This window comes from Diuraphis noxia, unplaced genomic scaffold (genome assembly GCF_037042655.1).
Source record: "Diuraphis noxia isolate RWA-SAM2 unplaced genomic scaffold, SU_Dnox_SAM2 contig0004, whole genome shotgun sequence".
In the NCBI taxonomy this organism is placed as follows: domain Eukaryota; kingdom Metazoa; phylum Arthropoda; class Insecta; order Hemiptera; family Aphididae; genus Diuraphis; species Diuraphis noxia.
The window spans coordinates 48,475,279-48,499,697 of NW_028301714.1; the positions used below are offsets into that span (position 1 = coordinate 48,475,279).

General features: G+C 29.2%; 1 protein-coding gene across 1 annotated transcript; it reads left to right on the top strand.

Moving 5' to 3' along the window:
• The first annotated feature begins 233 nt into the window (after nucleotides 1-233).
• LOC107167699 (hemolectin) lies at nucleotides 234-24,142 on the top strand. Its single transcript, XM_015516863.2, has 51 exons — nucleotides 234-606; nucleotides 2,831-2,878; nucleotides 2,947-2,999; nucleotides 4,744-4,816; nucleotides 4,890-5,017; nucleotides 5,091-5,256; nucleotides 5,330-5,553; nucleotides 5,965-6,162; nucleotides 6,275-6,547; nucleotides 6,600-6,748; nucleotides 6,813-7,233; nucleotides 7,372-7,612; nucleotides 7,670-8,153; nucleotides 8,393-8,795; nucleotides 9,816-10,210; nucleotides 10,502-10,680; nucleotides 10,748-10,928; nucleotides 11,241-11,362; nucleotides 11,435-11,555; nucleotides 11,634-11,777; nucleotides 11,965-12,214; nucleotides 12,294-12,413; nucleotides 12,514-12,673; nucleotides 12,739-13,024; nucleotides 13,114-13,294; nucleotides 13,362-13,427; nucleotides 13,619-13,860; nucleotides 13,945-14,384; nucleotides 14,468-14,762; nucleotides 15,333-15,528; nucleotides 15,613-15,770; nucleotides 15,835-15,990; nucleotides 16,055-16,480; nucleotides 16,546-17,422; nucleotides 17,499-17,626; nucleotides 17,700-17,825; nucleotides 18,152-18,360; nucleotides 19,935-20,140; nucleotides 20,209-20,397; nucleotides 20,474-20,604; nucleotides 20,684-20,806; nucleotides 20,869-21,172; nucleotides 21,247-21,540; nucleotides 21,599-21,967; nucleotides 22,049-22,162; nucleotides 22,231-22,443; nucleotides 22,538-22,641; nucleotides 22,711-23,025; nucleotides 23,124-23,273; nucleotides 23,334-23,610; nucleotides 23,703-24,142. The coding sequence occupies exons 1-51, from the start codon at nucleotides 440-442 to the stop codon at nucleotides 23,882-23,884; spliced, it is 11,457 nt and encodes a 3,818-aa protein (XP_015372349.2). The 5' UTR covers nucleotides 234-439; the 3' UTR covers nucleotides 23,885-24,142.
• Nucleotides 24,143-24,419: the final 277 nt, after the last annotated feature.

Consider the following 24,419-nt stretch of genomic DNA (forward strand, 5'->3'; position numbering starts at 1 on the left):
CGTATCGGATAAAAATGAAAAAAAATAATCAAAAAATAAGAACTCTTAGAAAAAATAAATAGATGTATAGCAATTCATCGAATGGGACATTATGTATGAAATATCGCAACGTGTACGGTCACCACTCCCGTATGTTATTGGGTTTTTTCCCTCCACAGACGCGTCCGTCGATATGGACCAATATAAACGATAATATTACTTATAATTATGGCATTATTATAATATTTTACAATTGATAGTTTTGTGACGTATATATTACACCCCGTCAACGCGGTCACGGATCATTTTCGTTTCGATCTTTTATCCACGCAGACGTATCGTTGAATTCCAACAACAGAGATATCGACATTTAGTATAATTATTATTGTGCTCATCACTGTCAAATAAAATTCACATCGAGACGATTGCCACACCAAGTACCTACAGTTGACATCACGATATGACTGTCAACTCCAGACCGCTTCTGCAGCGGCTGGCTTTCACCTACCTGTTGTTGACCACGGTTACAAATACGGTTGTCCAAGCGTCACCGTCCGAGAATGCCGACGACAGAAGTCACATCAAGTACACTAACGATTTGTTAGACGACTCATCCGACGACTCGATGTGAGTATATCTTAAGTGTGTCATATTTTTTGGTTTACAAAAAAAAAAAAAAATTTCACTACTCAAAACGGTTTTATTCTCGTTTGAACGTATGTGAAAAATCTTCCTTTATGCAGTGAATTGAATAATATTAGTTACTAGTGCCAAATAAGGAATCTAATAATAACTAAATAATAAAAATAATTGAGCCCAACTGTAGTCAGCTAGAATACGTCGTGCCATTGCTCAGGAGCATGGAAATGGAGAAATACATTTAAGAGAAACACAAAAAAATAGTTATAAATCCTAAAGTTCCCTCTGTAATATTGTAATGGAATTGTAAGCATAAATAGGAAAAATATAACGTATAAAACTAATTGCCCCTGAACTAAAAATCAATTTAAAAATAAATCTTATTGAAATTAAATGGTTTCAAAATATGTTTTGTAGAAAAAAAATGTAAATCAAATATACTACCTACCTAAAATTTTTATTCACAGACTTATTTAATACTCGGAACTTTTAATACCATTTAGAATAGTAAGAAAATATAACAAATAAAAAATACAAATTATAATGATGATAAAATCTGCCACATCAATAATTTAAAATATTTCTGGGATATGCAGCAAAAGGTTAACTAAGTAGTCAATCTATAGCTTAGTGATTCTTATGTCATAGATCATGGCGGTTACTTAGAACACATAATAGAAATCATTGATCATAAGCCTTCGACACTTGTCATAGGTATACGTGTTATCTTAATCATAGAGTTGTGTTTAAACGTTTTTATTTTAATTTTAAAATATTTGAAATTTATGATTATAAATATTGGGGTAATCAATGATTTAAAATAATATACCCACGGTATTCATTTTTAGTCGACGAACAAGTATTACTTTATTTTAAAACATTTTTTGATAATTTCAGAAATTAGACATAAATTAAATTACGTGCCCGTGTTAAACACGATTAAAACATAAACATTCTGGGTTGTGATAAATCATAATCAAATTCATATGGATTACTAAGGGGTATTATATTTATATTTACCTACACATTTATAATACCTGAATGACAGGGCGTTAAGTCTGTAGACTATTACTGATAGTTATAGATTCATTGTTGGCGTATTATATTGTTTACTAAACACAACTCAACAATATTATATTTTGGACAGTTCTTGTACCTATAATATGTTTATGTTATTATAGTTATTATAATTATAGAAATGGAGGGTTGTGGGGAAATCTCTTGTATTAAATTATTAATTAATAACTTGTCAAAATATCGATAGAACGTACTTAACAATATATAATATTATAGAATATTAATAGAATATTCTATACCATTATACACAATCCATCGATGTTCATATCATATGCTTAAATATAAATACGCGTATACACGGTTAAAACAATACTATAATGACAGTGAATTTTCACTAAAACTATCGTTTATAATTTTTGGTAATCAAGATTCATTGTTGTTTAAATTCATTCACTTTTAGACGAAGAGTGATATTTGAACGTATTACTTATATAAGACTTTGATTGACTTTAGAAATCTCAACATATAAAATATTTAGTTTTACTTTTCTCTAATAATACCTATATTAATATTATCATTACGCGTTGGTTTTATGTGGCTAGTGGCTATTTTGTTAAAAGTTTTAGAAATTATGTAAATATGTTATTTCAAGATATAAATATCTTTTATTTGTAGGATATCGTAGGTTAGGTTAGATGGTTTAATAAAGTGATTTCAAATAAATTTAGTTATTAAAAATATTTATTCATGTTAAAAGTTTAACTATTTTTAAAATAATTCGTGTTAAGCACACATTGAACTAAAAATAAAAATATATATTTAAAATTTCTTTTTGCAAGTTATGTTAAAACTAACATCGAATAAGAGTTAAATTTATCGAGAGTTAAATTTAAATTTAATAGTTTATGAACATTTTGAAATAATTTATTTAATCACAATGAGTAAATTGCAGCAATCATCAAAATGTATCAAAACTAAACGTAATTTTTGAGCAACTAAACTTAAGTCAATTTATTACTGCAGATATGACAATATTTTTCATAGAAAATGGTTTTAACGTACATTTATAAATCTAGAAAAATCATGTTTTATCATATTATATTTTTGAATGGCGTGTTAATTAATTACGTATGTTAATGTATATTAATTAAATCACATGTTCTTTCATTGGTTTATTTATTTTTATGTTAACTAGTTTATTTGTCAATGATGAACCTAATGATCCTTCTGAGTCTCAGCTTAGGTAAGTCTTGGCCTATTTTGTTTAGTAAATATTTTTAGAAAACATAATACTCGTCTTTTGTATTTCAGATACTCGAGTTACGGAACTAAATCAACAAAGACGACGAATCTCAAATCACAGGGTCAGTATATATAATTTATAACTTTGAAATGAATATCTATTATATGGTTGTATAAATAAAATTATCTACAGTGGATGACTTCGATAGATAGAAGATTCTGTAGAAGTGTATGTGAAATAAAACGAATAGGAAATATGTTATTTTTATTATGTAGGTACTTGACCAATTTTACTATTATATAGTAAATATTATTTCAAAAGAGTTGCAATAGTAATTTTTATATAGATATTGTCATTTAAAATTTTTTGTTAAGATGATACTTAAAATAAGTTATTTATTGATTTGCATACAATATTTTAAAAAACGTTCTTAAAACTCTAGAGAGCTTAGCTTAATACACCAAAAATGTTCATAGTTTTTTTTTTAAATTTAATAATATTACGCATTACCATTCAACTTTGTACTGACGTACTGTTGTTAATGCTTTCCATTGTTTAGTTATTAATTTATTATTTTAAATAAAGTTAGTTGCACGGCGTAATATATAGACAATATAAGTGCATCATCAATTAAGTTGAGGAGATATGTTTTAGCAAATTAAAAACTGAAACACGTATAACTTTACTATTCTACCTATACTGATCTTTACTTTTTGTATGTATTATATTTTGTTACAAAAAGGGAAAATATAATAGATAATATTATATGACTAGATTTAATTACAAAATTTTAATATCATCTAAGTATAACAATTATAGTATATCATTAAGTATAATGTAATATTGTATTAGGGTCATACTGTAATAAGATGAGTCGCGAGGACGAGTATACTAGTATAAATAGTGGAAATTAGTTCCCAAATGAAAAACAAGGTTTAAGATGGTTTAATAAAATGTGAATGTGTAGTTATACACATTTTCAATTTCATAAATAAGTAGCAACCTATTTGTAACTCGAATCTTAACAGTGTGTTTATTTTATTTTTCCCATTTCGGAACGAGAGAGATAACACGTTATATAAATATTTAAACAATACCTATTATAATTGTGTATACGTTTTTGCTTCGTATGATTATGTATAGGTACCCATTAATCATGCCGTTAAAAAAAAATTAAATACAATGTGTGATTCAGTTAAGATCTTTTAAATTTAATAGAACCCAGCCCAATATAGAATTCAGCATTAAATTCTTAATATTTATTTTAAAAACCTTTAAAATTTGATATGAAAAAATATATAAATAGTGAGTTAAACGAGAATAGGAAAAACGTCCTTTTGCAAGACAGAACCTACGTATTTTATTTTATTCGTATTTATCTTTTGTCATGTTATTATGATTTTGGATATTGTACTAAAACAATAATTAAATGTAGTATAGTATAATTATTATTAATAAAATATTGTGAAATAAACTTAATAAACTTAATTTTTAATTTCGAAAAAAAAAATAATATCACTATACATTATAATTATAATATATATACAATGTTACTTGAGCAATAGCATTACTTACTTTTGTTTCATTTTAAACCGAATCAAATATTTATATTTTAGGGTAATTTTATAAATAAATGTTGATTTTTTTCAAACGGTTTAAGGTATAGAATAGATATTGTACATTTGTTTTTTATTTGACAGTCATAGACAATTTTTTATTATTTATATTACATATTTTTATCACGGGTTTACGGGCGATTTTGTAATACCATCAGGTATTTTGATCTTACTAAGTAGTAGTTTTGATTTAAGTCACGAAACATAATTTTAGAATAACTGATTATTATTTTTCTATTTGAATTGTAGAGAATCTAGAAGCATGTATTGCCACCTTTAAATCACCTGAAAACTCTATTTCTGTATGCTCTACAATCACTAAGTAAGGCGTATAATATAGTATATACTACTATAAAAGCATAGCCATACCAACTAATTATAATATATTTAATTAGAAATTGTCAAGCTACTTGTATAGAAGGTTACAAATTTCCCAAAGGCGTTCCAAAAATTACGTTTGTATGCGATGGTCACAGATACAAAGTCAAAGGATCACTTTCTTATGCCATACCAATATGTCTTCGTAAGTAAATTATTTTTAATTTACTATTATCGTTTGTAAGGCAAAAATAATAAATTAATTGTATACTGTTTAGCTGTTTGTAATCCATATTGCGAAAATGGTGGAACATGTGAAAAACCCAACAAGTGCAGTTGTCCAAAAAATTATGATGGGCCGACGTGTCAAAATTTGATTGTTCCTAAGTTTTGTCATGGTTTTCCTAATACACCGATGAATTCAAAAAAGAAATGCAATTCAGAGTAATGAAAACGGTCATGATATTTTAGTCGCCGATGGAAAAAAATTAATTTTAAAAATTATATGTCAATACAGCGCGTGTACAATCAGCTGTGTTGATGGATACCAGTTCCCGGACTCATCTAGTGTGACAAACGTATTTTGTAAAAATGGATCTTGGACACCCGGTAAAGTTGAATGGTCGACAGTTCCAGACTGTAGGCCAGTATGTGATCCACCTTGTCTAAACGGTGGTAATTGTATTGGATATCAGAAGTGTCAATGTCCGACTGATTATAGAGGCCCTACATGTCAATATGGTAAGTTTTTCTTGTATTGCTCGATAATGATCGTAATAAAACAAAATAAATCAATAGATGCTGTTATTGTTACACAATATAATTTATAAAATATTTATTCGTACTTACCAGTACCTATCTGTATAATAAAAATAATAAATATTTTATGCGAGTAAGATAGTTTAATTATTATTGTATTCATATCTATATGTAATTCATTTAATAATTCAATTTCAAATGATTCTTTAATACTCTTCGACAATGGAAATAACTGCACTAGTACTCACAGAAGGTATTTTACAAATAATATGTTACCTATAAATAAGAAGATGTATCGTTATTATTTTGCGTCTAATATTATATTGAATTTATTTAAAAATTAGCAGAATAAACATTTACTGTTAATAAATTTGTAAACGTATTTATTTATAGCGGAAAGTTCATGTGACGTAGCGAAATTAAATTTTAATGGAAATTATAAATGCTCCGATGATTTGGAGAAAAACGTATGTACACTCTCGTGCCCTCAAGGGTCTGTTCTAGAACCATTTAAAACAACCGACGTCGAATATACTTGTTTGTATAAAACTGGGGAGTATGAACCAAAACATATACCTCAGTGCGTGTTTGGTAAGTACGTCCTACACGATAAAAACTACAAGAGTGTTATCGTTATTTTATTCAAATAATATTTAATTTTAATTTATGTTGTGTATACGTGTGTGTGTTTTTTAAAACGTAGATGAGCAACCGTCTCAGTTAATTAATGTTATTACATCAGTAGTTGAAGTATTTAATACGTATAAAAGTCGACCAGCGAGTTGCAGCCGTTGGGGTTTTGGAAACTATAAGACGTTTGATGGCAAGATATATAGTTTTCAAAGTGATTGCACCTATACACTAATTAGTGATATTAAAACCAATTCATTTCATGTTCAGGCACGTTTTGATCGCGGATTGATTAGTTATATCAATGTTTATGTTGTTGATAACCTGTACCAAATAAAAAGAAATGGTAAGTTAATAAGTTTAATATTAGTATCGATATAAATTCATTTTTATTTTAGCTGATGATAATGTCGTGTCGTTGATTAATAACGGAAAATTACTCTCCGTACCCAACGAGCTTCCTGATATGAGTATTGAGATTATAAGTGGTCAAACAGTATTTATTAATTTACGTGCTGCTAATTTAAAAATAATCTGGAAATCTAATGTAAGATTAATAAATACAATTGTTTAAAAAAATAATTTACAAATATCACTTTAATTTATTTTAGGGTGCTTTAGCAATAGACGCTGGTGTTGAATTATGGAACTCAACTGATGGTCTCTGCGGAAAAATGGATGGTATATCGGCAAACGACTTGTCGTATAATAGTGTCACGAGTTTTGTGAACAAGTGGCTTGTGAATGGTCTGAACGAAATATGTGAATCGCCTATAACAGAAACCATAAAAGTTTCCAATGAAATTATGCAAAAAGCTACGCAGTTTTGTTCCACTGTTAAAAGTGATCGGTATAACGTTTGTGGTAGTAAAAATCTTAATATTGAAGCATACATCGAAGCGTGTATAATGGATTACACTCAATGCCATTTGGTTAATGGATCCGATTGTGGGTGTAGCAGTATTGCCGCATTTGCGGAAGAATGTTTCGGAAAAGATTCATCGATTTCGTGGAGAGATCATAGCATATGCCGTTAGTCATTACTGTTTGTTGAAATACTAATACGTTTTAGCTATTATGTATTTTTTTTTTAGCTTTTTATTTTAAATCTTGTTCTACAATTACAATTATTATGTATTTATATTACGATATTGTCAATAATGTTTCTAGCTTACCGATGTTATAGTGGAAAAGTATATTCACAGTGTATGCCAGTCGTGCAAGAAACATGCACTATCGCAGCCGAAGTAAATTCCAAAAATGTTAAGTCATACTGTGAAGAAGGATGCGTTTGTCCATTTGGGACTGTTTTAAATGATGGCGTATGCGTTGTCAAAGAAAAATGTCCATGTAAGTTAAGAAATAAATCATACCTACCTGGGGAAGAAATCACTAAAGATTGTAATAAATGGTGAGTCGATACATTTTGTTTCCACTGTCGTATTATTTAACTAAATGCATTTTTAAGTACCTGCATCGGTGGAGAGTGGAGTTGTACCAGTGCCAAATGCAGGGCAGAATGTTATGCAATCGGAGATCCACATTATAAAACATTTGATGGCCTAAAATTCAATTTTATGGGATCCTGTTCGTATTATCTCGTTGTTTTACCTGAATTTTCAATCGAAGCTGAAAATATCCCATGCGACGGTACAATGTCACTGGAACATGGCTTTGAAGTACCAAATTTATCAACGAAAGCCACGTGCACTAAAACACTTACAATACGAATTGGAAATAGCACAACTATTAAATTAGGTCAGGGAAAAATAGTATTCGTTAATGGAGATGTTGTAGAAAAATTACCAATAACTGTACAAGGTAAAGCTTACATTAGAGAACAGTCAACATTTTTCCTTCAAATAGTAGTTACAAATGGTGTTGAAGTATGGTGGGATGGAGAAACTCGTGCATATATTTATGCTACTCCAGAACTCGAAGGAAAAACTCAGGTAGGTTGATTATATTGTACTGATTGTACTGTATAAAAAAAATCAAATCTATTAAGTATCGACATTAAGTAATTACTTATTTTTATTTCATGCTTCATATTAAATTATAACTACATTAATGATTAATATTTGTGTAAAATAAAGTCTTAAACCAATTATTCTATTATATAGCTGTGTATAGACTAATGTACGTAATTAAACATATAATAACTAATTAAAGATTTTTTTTTTAATCTCAGGGCTTATGCGGCACATATAATGGTAACCAGAAAGATGATATGCTAACTCCCGAAGGGGACGTTGAGACAAACGTCGTTTCTTTTGCAAATAAGTGGAAGACGAAAGAGAGTTGTGCAAATAACAAATTAGAAACTGTAATAAAAACTGCTCATCCTTGCGATGAAAATATACAATATAAACATTTGGCTGAAAGTTATTGTAGAAATATTACGGGAAAGTTATTCTCAGATTGCCACACTCAGGTAGATCCAATTCCTTATTATGATGATTGTCTTTACGATGTTTGTTCTTGTCATCCTGGTCAATTTTCACGATGCTATTGTCAAATATTAGCTTCTTATGCTCTCGAATGTTCGCATCAAAATACGATCATAGATTGGAGAAGAGACGTTAGAGAATGTGGTATGTATAGTATAATATACTAATCTATATTTTATGTCCCTCACAAGTTATACAAGGTACCAACTTGCGGTAAATTAATCGTGAGGAAAATTATGTGCGGAACCAATACTATCAATATTACCAACATACTATTATTCAAAATGCTTCACCTCTCCCCCCCCCCCATTAAAAAAACAAACTTTAAGTAATACAAATTGATCATTAATAGATATGACATCGACTAGCTAAGTAATAATATATTGTCCAAAGCAAATTATACAATGCAATAAATAGCTAGAGCTCGAACTGTATTAGATTTAGGTACGACTATTTTAAACTGTGTTTTAAAATTGCTAGGTATATATTCTATAAATGTGTTTCGTGAAAAGTAAAGCATAAATAAAAATGTTAGTTCAATTTTTTTGGTATTTTTGATATTTGTATCAAAATTTTTAAATTCGTTTCATAATATATTCATAGGCATGTGTAGGCCTCTTTTTCAGGGTATGCAAAAGGCTGCCACTGGCGTGCCTTGAAAAATATTTTAAGCATGTAAAAAGACTAAAATGCTGATAATTTATACACCCTACACAATACACAGATATTGAAACGTTTTACTTTTTAGTTAAAAAAATATTGAAATAAAATACAATGATAAAATACAAAAAGTATGTATTTCGTAAATACTTGGTAGTTACTATTTTACTAATTAATAACTGGATGTTTCAATTTCGGTGGCCCCCGGCCGCGTATTCCCGAACCCTAACTGAGCTTTATTAATATATTATATTATATTATTAAATTACGAATAAATTGCATTTTTTACACCAAACAATAAAGCTTCTAACGCTGTAACAAGGAAGAGCAATTAAAAAACGATAAAGTTTGCATAATTGTATTAATGAGTGGTAATTGATAAATTTAACAAACTTAATTGCATATTATGATTTTTGGAGGTAAATTGTTCTCGATCACTTCACACCTCGATTACTTCGAAATACGCAGTTTTTATCATAATAATCATTTATTTTAAATTTCCAGGCATTCAATGTCCAGCAGGTCAAATTTATGACATCTGTGGAAATTCTTGTCAGCGGACATGTCAAGATATTTCTACCATTAATAATTGCAAATCCAACTGCGTTGAAGGTTGCTATTGCCCTAAGGGATTAACATTATCAGAATTCGGTGAATGTATACCCGTCGCAGAATGCCCGTGTTATTACAATGGTCAAAAATTTAAATCTGGCCAAAAAAGAATCGAAACTTCTGGCAAGGGTCCGCAGTTTTGTACCTGTATGAGTGCAGCATGGGAATGTCGTTCTGCTGAAAAAAACGAATTAGAACAATGGAAAGATACATCGGAAAGTTCGTGTAGTCGACGAAAACATTTAACATTTACTGAATGCGAACCTTCAGAACCAATTACGTGTCGTGTAAGATTGTACATTTTAACATTAAATTCATTATAAGCCACTTCCCGAGGTTATTTTTTACGATTCGTTGTATTAAATGAATTTTCAAAGTAAATTTATTTAGCTAAACGGTATAGACTTTTTTTTAAATGAAACTTTTCAATTATGCAAACTTGTTAATTTAACTTATACGAGTACCTATACTATACCTAATTTATTATTAAACAAGTTGTAAAAAGTTGTTTGACAAATCAATTGAAACAAAAAAACAACTTAACTACTTAAATAACTAATTTATATTTGGTGTAACAGAATATGCACGACCCTCCACAATCAACACCAGCCATATGTTATCCAGGATGCGTTTGTAAGAAACCGTATGTTCTTGATTCTTTAACAAAAGAGTGTGTATTACCAAATGAGTGCCCATGTCATCACGGTGGTAAAAGTTATAATAACAATGAGACATTTTACCAAGGCTGCAATACATGGTATGTTCATTACCTAATTAAAAGATAAATTTAAAGAAGCATTTTTTAATGTTATATTATTTGATAGCGAATGCAATTTTGGAAAATGGGAGTGTACAAACAATGAATGTCCTGGAATTTGTTCGGTCTGGGGAGATTCACACTTTCAGACATTTGATTCTCGGTTTTTTGACTTTCAAGGTGCATGTGAATATATTTTATCCAAAGGATCATTAACTAGCTATGAATCTTTTGTGACTTCCATAGAGGTGAGTTGTATATTTTTGTTTATTAGAAATTATTATATTATATTCGTATTTACTCAATAAGATAAATTATTTTTATTAAAATATATAAATATTATTATTATTATGCTTGTATTATTTTCTGAAGTGTTTTAAATACTGTCCATGAATAAGGCATCTCATTATAAAAAGTAACAATGGGATAAAAGAAAATAAGAAAAATACAAATAATATGAACAACACAACAATAACTAATATTATGTATTTCTTGCTGCATTACTCAATTTGGGTCCAGTATTTATTTTTTTAGTTGTTTGTGATATAATATACTTTTAGGTTGTACCTTGTGGTTCAACAGGAGCAACATGTATAAAATCCATAACGTTGTCGATTGGAAGTAGTGATGAGGTGGAATTTATACAGTTAAAAAATCAACATATTCCTTCTAGTACAAAAAGGTTACTTATAAAAAGCAATAATAACAAATAAAAATATTGTATCTGATCTTTAAAATATATTTTTTACTTTAGAATATTCATCAAAGAAGTTGGTCATTTTGTGGTTGTTGAAGTGCCTGATTTAGGAATACAAATATATTGGGATAAAGGTACCAAAGTTAATTTACAAGTTGACCAAAAATGGAAAACTCACGTAAGATAAACACAATAAAAATATTAAAGCATTTTATTAAAAATTACATCGATCATTAAAATAAATATAATTTTGTAGGTTAAAGGGTTATGTGGAAACTATAATGACAACCAAATGGATGATTTTCAAACACCTTATGGGGGTATACCTGAAGTATCAACATTATTGTTTGGGGATTCTTGGAAGCTACAGCCTCACTGTACTCAACCATCTGAAATACAAGTAAGTGTTATACCTTAAAATATTTAGATTGCAATGTTACGCGGTTTTACATAATGTAACCAATACGTATAATTCTCAAATCATAACATCGATTTTATAGACTATATTAGTATTATTATTTAGTTGTACTTTTCATAAATAATAAAAAAATAAACAATAATATGATAATACTTATTGAACTCTTTAGGATGCATGTGTATTACATCCACATCGTAGGCAATGGGCAATTCGTCAATGTAGTGTTCTTAAATCATCTGTATTCAAGCCTTGTCACTCACAAGTTTCTATTGACAACTACATTGAAAGATGTATTTTTGACACTTGCGCTTGTGATCAGGGAGGTGATTGTGAATGTTTGTGTACAGCAATTGCAGCATACGCTCAAGAATGTAGCATTCGTGGCGTTTACATAAAATGGAGGTCTCAAGACCTTTGCCGTAAATATATTAATATGATTGATAATAACGTTTTATTGTTTTGATAGATGTAGGTACTAATTAACAATATTTTATATAGCTATTCAATGTGAAAACGGTACATATTATGATTCTTGCATACCACGTTGTTCTTGGAAATCGTGTGACGACTACATTTCTCAAACATCAGAATTATGTGATGACAAATTTTGCATTGAAGGTAAATATTTTGATTAGTGTATTAATAACTTAATAAGTAACTATCAATTTTCTTATATATATAGTTTGTATATTTTATTCTTTTCAATCTCAATGTTTAGGTTGTGATAAAGCACATTGTCCTTTTGGTCAAGTTTATCTTAATTCTACATCTGATATTTGTGTTCCTAAAAGCAAATGTAAAATGCCTTGTAAAATTGAAGGCTCAGACCGATTATTTAACGATGGTGACGTTGTTTTTGAAGATAAATGCCATACGTGGTATGTTTAAAATCATATATTTTTGTTAGTGCTGATTAAATGATTATTTTATTTTTTTATTTTAGCTTTTGTTCGAGAAATAAGAAAATATGCAAAGGCCAACCCTGTTCTACTCCAATCATAACCACAACAACTACCATAATTCCAGATATAACTACCACTACAACCAGTAAACCAATATCAGACCAAAACATTAATAAAACTATAGAAAAAATATGTACTGATGGTTGGAGCGCTTGGATAAACGTGAATCAATTGAAAAGCAAAAGTCTAACTAAATTTGAATATATGCCAATGTTTGAAGATCTAAAATCTATAGAACATAATGGAGAGGAGAGCTTGAAAAATAATGTAAGAATTTAATAATAATTAATAACCATACGAGTATATTGAATAAACTAGTTTTATTAAAATTAATGAATTAAAATTTTTTGTAATAGTCAATGGGGATATGTGTACATGATAAAATGGATGATATCCAATGTAAACAAACGAAGGCAATAAAAGGCCTTAAAAATGTCAAAGAAAAAGTGGATTGTAGTTTAAAGAAAGGACTTGTGTGTGATGGTAAATGTAGTGACTATAAGATTCGTATACATTGTAAATGTCATAAAGAATCAAGTAAATATAAACGTTCTTACTTAAGTGAAAAATAAATTATGATAATTTAATAATTTAATGTCTATAGACACCGAAGAAGAAAATCTTGGTAATATTATTGATGAGGATCGAATAATTAATAAAACACGAATAGGTAAGAGAGTTAAAAGTTTATTTAAAATTGCACAACTTTTAAAATATATATATATATATATTTTTATTAGTTTTTAATAAAATATATCAACAATATTTAAAATATATTATGATATGATTTTGTTTTAAAATGTTCAGAAATGTTGATGGTTGTTAATTTTAATAATTTAATCGGTTTTTTTTGCTTTTTAGTTTGTTTGGATGGATTTAGATGGCAAGATTGTAAGGTAATGTGTAACCAAGTATGCCATTCATTTGAAAATCAACTCAAACATACAAATGTGTGCGTGTATCCACAAACATGTATTGGAGGTTGCGTCAAAGAAAATCAACAGTTCACAGCATGTCCCACTGGGTCAATGTGGAGGGACAACAACACGTGTGTGTCTAAGGATGACTGCACTTGTTTTTCTAGAAATGGTACTCTAGTGAAGGTTAGATAATACATTACTTAGAAATAAAACAAAATTTAAAACGTTTATAATTAAATTATTATATATGGTAATTTTCATTTTAAGCCTGGTGGCGTTTTTAAAGAAGATTGGTGCACTGTATGTCAATGTATAAACAACGCGTACATCTGTGATGAATCTTCTTGTCAATATAAATCAACTACAGAAACTATTGAACTCACAACTCACAAACCTCATCAAACTACTTTACTTGAAGAATTTACTACATCGTATAGAGAAATAATTAATAATATTTCTACTTCGGTTTCACAAAAGTATACTTCCGAAAAGCCAATACTTACAACTGAAACAAATATATTGACTACAGATATTATAAGCACAACCAAATGGCCTGAGACTAGTACTTCTAGTCCTTATTTGATTGTATCCACTATATTACCAACAGAAGAATTATCTACCGTGAAAAATATCAAATCAACAATTGGAGACATTGTTTTTATACCATCTACAGTGACTCCGCCAATAATTATCTGTGATGCACACAGGTAAATATGTATTCAATTATTGTTTTTATTTCACTGTTTACCATACCAAAATATTTAAAATATATCACTATATGATTTTATAGAATTAAACCAATAACTGCTACCTTAGAACCATTGTTCTTTGATGCAAGTTCATGGTTTGACGAAACTACTGCACCTCAATACGCCCAGTTATATTCAAAGGACAATGGTTACTGGAAACCATCTAAGACAAGCGAAAACGAATATTTACAAATTTATTTAGGAAACCCAGAAACGATTTATGGAGTGGAGGTATCCGGTAATCCTTTAACCGATGAATACGTAACAAGTTACAAAGTAGCATTCAGCTTGGATGGTATAAGTTTTAGTCACGTTTCATATCATGGACAACCTGAAGTAATTTTTAAATTTTATCTATATCATTATTTAACTGTACCTTCATATATACACACACACACATATATATATATATATATATATATATACAGGATGTAACAGAATGACCTGACAAAAAAATATGCTAATTAAACGTATGACAAAAATTGTTAATATTATATGATAAGTAAATAATTTCAGAAACATACTTATGTCAGCAAATTCTAAAAAATCATATTTTTAAAATTTATTACGTTCCACATTAATTTAACCAAAAAAATATTGAATTAAAAAAAAAAAAACTAATTGACTTAGATAAATTTTTTTACCATCAAAATTGTTCTTATAACCAGATTCACAAATAGGCTATTTTAAATTTATTCAGAAATTTTTTTATTAAATTAAATTAAATTTTTTTTCAGTACTAAAAAACAAAGATAAAAAAATAATTATACACGTAGCGCTAGGGACTCTTAATGAAAAAAAAAAATTAATTTGATCAAAAGTTATTCCAAAAGTAAGTTCTATCTGTTACACCTTATACATAATATACTTAATACTTAATATAAATTGTGAAAATGCTTAATTTAGGTATTCCGAGGTCCTTATTCGCATAATATAATAGAAAAACAAACATTTTTTACTCCCGTTGAAGCTAAATACGTACGACTTATACCTATGACCTGGCGCAATAATATTGCAATGCGAGTTGCTTTATTAGGATGTCCAGTTACATCTACTACTCTTAGTTATGAAACTCAATCAACTATGAAGCCATCGAATAAATGTAAGTACATTTAACATTTATTTGAACTATTAGTTGTCACTGACCAATACGTTAAATCAATTTATTTGCTGTTTATTTTTAAAGCAATGTGTTCTGATCCAATGGGGATCGAATCCGGCTTATTAAACAACATGGTAACGGTGTCATCGTCTACATTTGAAAATTTCAGTGCCATCAATGTATCACTTAATAGTGAATCAGCATGGGTACCATTTACAGCTTCAACCAATCAGTGGATTCAAGTAAATTAAATTTAAATTTAGCACATTTAATTAAAAAGGAATACATAATTTTAACTATATACAGGTAGATTTTACGGAGCCTAGAATTATAACTGGTATTGTAACCAAAGGTATTTCTTCAAGCAAAGTAGGTGAAGCGTGGATTGAAGCTTATAAAATCGTGTATAGTAATGATTTAATTAACTGGAATAAAATATTGGATTCAAACGCAGATGAACAGGTTTTAATTCAAATAAGTGCTAATTTTATTTAACACTATGTTGAACTTCTTATTTAATTTTCAGATTTATTCAGCTAATTTTGATGGGAAAAATCCAAATATAGTATTTTTCAAAACTCCAATTAGAACGCGTTATATTAGGCTTCATCCAGAAAAATGGTACAATATGCCGGCATTGAGATTGGAAATTCTTGGATGCTTTGAAGCATACGCCACTGTAGAAACAATTATTCAGACAACAATAAAACCTACTATTCATCTAACAAACTGCAATGTTTGTCCTGGTATAATGAATAATGACTGTAACTGCTCATCGGACACGTGGTGGAATGGTGAGAATTGTGGTCTACGTTCCGAATGTCCATGTGTTTTAGGAATTATGACATACCAAGTTGGTACAGTTTACGACTTAGAAAACTGTCAACAGTGTACATGTACTCTTGGTGGATTACCAGACTGTGTGCCAAAAGTGTGCGGTCCTTGCCCTCCTGTAAGTCATATTAAGTCTATGAATAAAGAACTAGTAACACGTATCTTAATATAATGTTTGTTTAGGGAGAGGTTTCCAACACTGCAGTATCAAGTTGCAAATGTGAATGTACACCATGTAAAAATGGCACAAAGTTATGTCCGACGTCTAATGTATGTCTTGAGGAATCTCTTTGGTGCAACGGGATTCAAGATTGCCCGGATGATGAAATTAATTGTTTAACAACAACTACGACAACAACAACTACCGCTCCTACTATAACAACAAAGACAAAAACAATAATCAAAACAACAACAACAACAACAACAACTATGGCTCCAACAGTTACAGAAGAAATAAAAACAACTATTCCAATAATTTTACCACCAAAAAAAAGAGGGCCAGGTCCATGTCCCGAAATTAAATGTCCTGAAGGACAAATAGCAAAAATTTTAAATTCATTACCAGTAAAAACTAATTCAATTAAATATTCTCGAAAAACAAGAAGTCCAGAAATTATTGAAGACGATCCGTGGCCATCGCCTTTTAATCCTATGACTAATTTAGCAGCATCAGTGAAAAGGAATCATCAAGACCCACTTTTTAGTACTAAAGGAACAACGATTCGGCGTAAAGGAGGTATTAATTTTGGTGTTAAAAGTGGAGGTGTGAAAAACGATAACCAACAGCCAATATGTAAACAATGGATTTGTGAAGCACAAGTAGAACAATTTAAGTGTAATACGCCATCGATTACATGCCAAGAAGGATATTTCTTACAAATCACTCCAAATGAAAATGACATTTGTCCAGTTTATACATGTGTATCGAATACATTGGATGAAAGTGAATGTGAAATCGACGGCAGAGTATTTAAAACTTTCGATGGAGTTACGTACAAATATGAAGTTTGTGATCATATTGTTGTTAGAGATCGAGTACATAAAAAATTTATGATAAAACGTAAATATAAATATCATAAAAACATATTCATTATTCATTCTTTATTTATATTTTACTAATTTGAATGATATTTTAGAAATCCGCCGTTGTCCATATGTTGGGGCTTGCCAAGTATCTTTATGGATAGATCATTTGAATCACATTATTGAATTTTTCCCAAATATGACAACTACATATGATGGATATTCTTATACTGTTAATCAGGTAAACTCCAATAAAAATGTAATTATAAGAGTATATAATACAATAAGGCTAAAATATTATTCATATATTTCAGCTTCAAATTATAGGAAGTCAAGCTACGCAATTTGCCGTAAAACAAGTTCAAACTGATTATATTATATTTGCCAGTACCTTGGGTTTTAATATTATTTGGCAAGTTAATGGTCAAGTTAAAATAAAGGTATTCAAAAATTACGCATTATATTATTAATGACTCAATATCAAAATGGACCAGATGTTTTTTTCTGAAATTTTTCACAAAGAGAGTTATAAAAAAATAAAATAAATTTGAATACATACAGATATACTTATCTTTAATGAATTAAAAATTCCTAATCATTATTTCGGTACATTAGGTTTAGGCTTTAACGTTATTAAGATTCAAATATACTCCATATATTGTACCTGTTTTGTATTTATATTTATTATTAATTTCATATTTTTCAACATTAAAATATTATTAATTATATTAATATTAAAACTGATGTTAATAAATATTTTCTGTAGGTGAATGCGTATTATACTGGAAGAGTTGATGGTCTTTGTGGATTCTTCGATAACAACCCTACAAACGATAAGCTTAAGCATGATGGACTTATTGCTACTACTACTTCAGAATTCGGAAACTCTTGGGCTGATTCAAATGTACAATGTGAAGCCAAAATATGTCCAATACATATACAAAAAGCAGCTCTCGAAGCTTGTAATGTTTTTAGGTAAATAATAATCTTCAACAATTGTATTGTATTTTATATATTTAAATAAGTATATATTATATACCATTCTATAAAAGCCGTTTGGCATTAATCTTATAATAAAAAAACCGGGTAAGTGGATGACGCTCTGCTGTACATTAGGAGGTGGGGTGGACCTCTGACTAGAGTAGGTTAGATTTGAATGCAATGATTGGTATCATTGTATACGAAAAACGATTCTGAACGGAGATGATTTGTCAGTCTAGGATATATTATATTTAAATATTGTCATATATTCTATTTTGAAACAAATATTTTATTTTTCAATTAGGACGCATTTTGCATATGGCATGGTTAATCAATTAGTGTAGTTATCATGTAGTTATCATAATTCATAATACCTTATATTATCATAGATATACATATATCTGGTTTGAGGATAAATCGTTATCATTACGCGATTTCATAAAAATTTAAAACTCAAACGCTCAAAACATTTTTCCTATAATAACGCTTCAAATTTTCTCTATAGCTATTTGAAGCAAAACTTATGGAAAACTTATTGTTGAATTTTATAACCTTAGATACAAATGCAAACAATTTTATGAATTTTGAACTACAAAATAATTTGCAAATATTCATGGTTTTGATGAATTTTTGTCAATATTTGAACTTCAAATGCTAATAAAAAAAAATTGTGCCTATGTATTCTTATAATTTTTTAATCACTATAAGAATAACTTATGGAAAACCTAGTGTTCTATTTTTAATCCTTAGTTATAAACATAAAAAAATTTTATGATTTTTCAATTTCAAAATTACTTGCAAATTTTCGCGTTTTCGACAGATTTCGTAAAAATTTGAACTATAAACGCTTATTAAAAAAAATTGTGACCGACGATTTTTAATTTTTTTTAGTTACAATAAGAAAAATTTATAAGGAACCTTTTATTAAATTTTCAAGTTTTTTTGGTCATCTAAATTTTTTTACCGATACTTCAAAAATAAAATTCTCATAAAAATCGAAAATTTCAGTGGTCTATAAATAACTCAAAAAAGTCAAACATTTTTGAAAATTAAACTGTATATAGATAACACTTACATAAACATTTGGTGAAAATTTTAAGTGTTTATAGTGATTAGTTTTTAAATTACAACCATATAAAAAAATCGATTTGGGCGAAAACTGGTTTTGCGTAAAAATTCCCGTTTTTCTGTCATTTTTTTTTTTGTTTTTCTCAATTTTTTTGAAAACTATTGGAAAACGTTTACTTTTAACCTGTATAATGCACCAAGGATATTCACTTTTACATCAGAAACCACCCCCAAAGTTTGAAATTAAAGCATTATTTCGACTAGTTATGCTGTACACAGACAAAAAAAAAAAAAAAACACCCACACATCATTGTAAAATCAATACATTCATCACTTAGTGCAGAATCTAATATAAGTAGGTAAAATACATCAATTTACCAAACCATTTTTTTTTTTTTTTTTTGTGGTAAGTCTTTAGCTTATTTATATTATAGAAATCTATTAAATATATAATCAAATAATACAGAGAAAAATATAAATAATTTGTGTATTTGTTTTAGATCGGAACCATTGAATCAGTGCGGCCAACATGAGAAAATCGAAGAGTTTGTAATGAAATGTGTAGAAAGCATTTGTTCATGTTCCGAAAACTCAGTAAATGACTTTTCTGAATGTAGATGCAAAGCTATTTCAGGATTAGTTACTCAATGTTATATATCAAATTCATCAGTTGAACTTTCTGATTGGCGTATACTACATGACTGCCGTAATTATAAATATATAATTAAAAAAAAAATTTAACTCAGTTTAATATAATCGTAATTTGATTTCTAGCTGTAAATTGTCCTGCACCTTTGGTGTACAAAGAATGTTTTAACAAAGTATGTGAGCCTACTTGTGATTCATTACTTCAAAGTGATCCATGTCCAAAATTACCTGGCTTCTGTTTCCCGGGATGTTATTGTCCAGAAGGGTTTATTAAAGAATTAGGGTCTTGTATAAAACCATCAAAATGTAGAAACTGTAAGTATAAAAATATTGAAATTTAGTACAGTTTAATAAATTTAATATTATTTTCTATTTTAAACATATTTTTAAGGTGTATGTGAAGGATCGGGTACTAATCACTATACAACATTTGACAAAGTTGACTTTAACCACAAGCAAAATTGTTCTCATGTTTTAGTAAAAACTACAAAAGAAAATGATTCATTAAAACCAGGTTTCAGTGTATGTTTATTAAAAAAAAAATATTTAGATATTTTATTCATAAAAATTTTAAACCTTAAAGTCATATTTTACATTATAGATTGTAGAAACAACTGGAAAATGCTCTAATCCATTGTTTTCAAATGGAGTCTGTGTTCAGAATCTAACTATCATCCATGCAGCTCATGAATTGCACTTATATTATAATGCAGATGCTTCTAAAGTATTTTTAAAATTTAAAATATAATTGTCTATAATTTTATAAAATTTTCTTGACGTATATAGATATTAGCAATTGTTGATGGAAATGAAGCCAGTAAAATACCATTTACAAATAAATGGTTGTCGATAACAGAATCTCCTGGAAAATCAGTAACCGCTAGTATTCCGATTCTTGAAATAGAAGTTATATTTATGACTATGAATCAAGGGTTTTCTATAAAAATGCCATCACATTTATATTACAATAAAACTGAAGGGCTGTGTGGTAGTTGTAATGCAGATTCTACAGATGATATGGCAGCTCCAGATGGAACTATTCCAATAAATGCTGATGAGTTTGTAATAAGCTGGAAAGAAAATGGAACTAGTAATTAAATTAAATTTATCAATAAATTATAAATATTTGAATTCAAATATTACGGTTTTTTATTTTTCATATAGAATTTGAACAATGTGAAGCCTTTATAGCTGAAGTTAAAGAAAAAGAAGAAACGTGCTCTATTCCTAATCCAGATGTCGATCCATGTCTCAAGTTAATGGATCCTAAATTATTTGGCCAATGCCACGCTATTGTTGATGTAAATTTGTATTTAAAAAAATGTCATTCCATATTATGCCAAGGTCATGAAGGATCATTTTGTCATTCATTAGAAGCATACGTTCGTGAATGCCAATCTTTTGGCGTGTGCTTAGATTGGAGATCTCCAAACCTATGTCCTTATTCTTGTCCAAAAGGTAATTAAATTATTTAAAAATAAATATGGTTATGATTTCTAAATGAGAATGTTATTAGGATTATTCTATAAGCCTTGTTCATCTGGGTGTGAAGAGACCTGCGATAACTATAAATCATTAAGATCTGGAGAAACGTTGTGTAAAAATCTGCCTACAGAAATGTGCACATGTCCAACTGGACAAGTGTTTAACAATAGCGTATGTGTAAATGAAAACCGTTGTGAACCTTGTGATAATGAAAATCATTTTGTCGGAGACACATGGTTTGCTGACAAATGTACTACGTGCACGTGTTCAAAAGGTTCAAAAACAATACACTGTGAAAAGAAACGATGCAACCAATCATTGTTTGCAATTTGCCAAACTGGATTCAAATCGGTAAAGGATGAAGATAACTCAGACGAGTGTTGTGTACAGTATAAATGTGGTAAGTTAAATCTATAACTGGATACATTTTTACATGTTTATTATACATATATAGTTTTTAACGAAACGAGTTAATGTTTAGTTCAAGAGGAGAATATCGTTCAGAACTGTACGGATATTGCAATGCCCGTATGCGCAATAGATCAAGTAGTCAAAATGGAGTTGACTCCAAATGGTTGTAAGAGATTTATTTGTGGTATGTATAGCCTTTAATAATTTTAATAATTTTATTGCCGTTATTGTACACTATGTAAATATTATTAGAATGCAAACCTAAAGATGAATGTTATTCGAGTTTACCAGACAAGGATGTGGAACTTCTGCCCGGTATGATTAACGTTATGAATAACCAAGGGTGTTGTCCTTCATTCCAAGCTATTTGTGCGCCAGAAACTTGTCCTACACCAAAGCCATGTCCTATGTATTACGAACAATCTATTATTGATAATCACAGTTGTTGTGCACAATATAAGTGCGGTAGGTTAATTTATTATTTTTTAGATTTATTATATTATATTATTATTATAAGACAAAAAAAATCACTTAACTATAAATGATTTAATTTTATTAGAATTGCCAAGTAATACATGTGTGTATGAATATGAATGGATCGCCTCAATGGAAGGCGGAGAACGCAAACGCTCTGAAAATGAGAGAACTGCAGCCTTAAAACAAGTACATTTTGCATATAATATAAAATATGTTAAACATAGTACTTAAATATATAATAACTTTTTTTTTAAGGTGAACGATAGTTGGGAAGACGGTCCTTGCCGATCTTGTTACTGTGATATGACCTCTACACGAGGAATTTGTAACAAAATTGAATGTTCTGCTCCATTAATAAGTTCCGACTACGTAATAGTGCCACACACAAAATATGGACAGTGTTGTCCAAGTTATAAAAAAGAGTCATGCATTTTTAATGGGACGGTTTATAATGTTGGAAGCGAATGGTCTTCATTCGATCCTTGCGTATCTATGAGCTGTAAACTCGATAATAATGGCGAAGCGTTTATTACTGAATCTATAAAAAGTTGCAACACCGAATGCCCGCTGGTAAATAAAATTTTACGTCTATAAGTAAAATAAATTTTAAAAATATATAATTTAGTCATATACGATTTAATATAACAGATTATCTTCAAATTGTTTAGGGGTGGACTTATACACCTTCGACAAACAGTTGTTGCGGAACGTGCATACAAAAATATTGTGTGATGCAAAATAAGACCTATGCTGATACTGATACGTGGACGTACGACAATTGTACGTCGTTTATTTGTTCAAAATCTGAGTTCAATGAAGTAAGCGTTTGGTTCATTGTAAGACTCATTATAGTTTTGTAAATTCAACACCATTTTTAGTTTAATATCTTACCGGCATACCACACGTGTCCGAATATTGGGGACTGTCCGGAAAACAGAATCTATTACGACGGATGTTGTGAACAGTGCAATTCTACAGGCGTCATTGAAACAGAGAGCCATAGTCTTTGTGCTCCAGAGAGCTTACCCATCAATCAAACAGTCGGTCTGGTAACAGAAGACAATCCTTTCCACGATACGTGCACAAATACAGAAGCCATAGTTGGGTTCACGGAGTGTAGAGGCCTTTGCGATTCATACACGTACTTCAATAAAAGTGAGCGTCGATGGTTTTCTACTTTGATTCCGTGACTGTTTAGTATCATAAACATGGTGAAACATTTATTTACAATGTATTTTTGTTTTTAGAAACGATTAAACATGATTCAAAATGTCAATGTTGTCAGCCAATCCGTTTCGATAAATTGTCGGTGGTGTTGCAGTGCAAGGATGGTTATCAGTATAACAAACCTGTTTCAGTACCGTCGGCTTGCTCTTGTACAGCGTGCGGTGGAGAGAGCTTTTCAATAAAAAGATCCAGAAAACTTTAAACCTAGTCTTGAATTGTTATAAGAAAATGACAACAATATTATATCATACCTAACCGAGAACTAAAACTGTTTATTTATAATAATGTCTAAATAATTAGAAGAGACTTTTTTTTACATTTTTAATGGTGTTGTATTTATAATAGTTTCATAATTATAATATTACAATGTATTAATTAACTAAGCGATTTATTTCTGTCGTATTGCTTTGATTATAATATACTGTATGTTCATTGTACATACCATTACACATCGTATAAATTTGCTTTCATTAGACTTTATACAAAGAAATTGTTGACTTTTCCTTATCTAACACATTAAGGACACTAAGAATGTTTTAATTAAGAGTAAAATTTTGATGGTGTATCATTTTGTCAGCCATATTTATTACTATTTTTTTCTGAGTCATAAATTGCCTTCTCCTTAATCGTATCATTTATATCTTAAAATAATATTTATTTTAGCTTTTTTTTTTATTGATCATAAATACAACCCGACATCTTTGGCCATTAGTTACAGCTATGGAGGCACAAAAGTT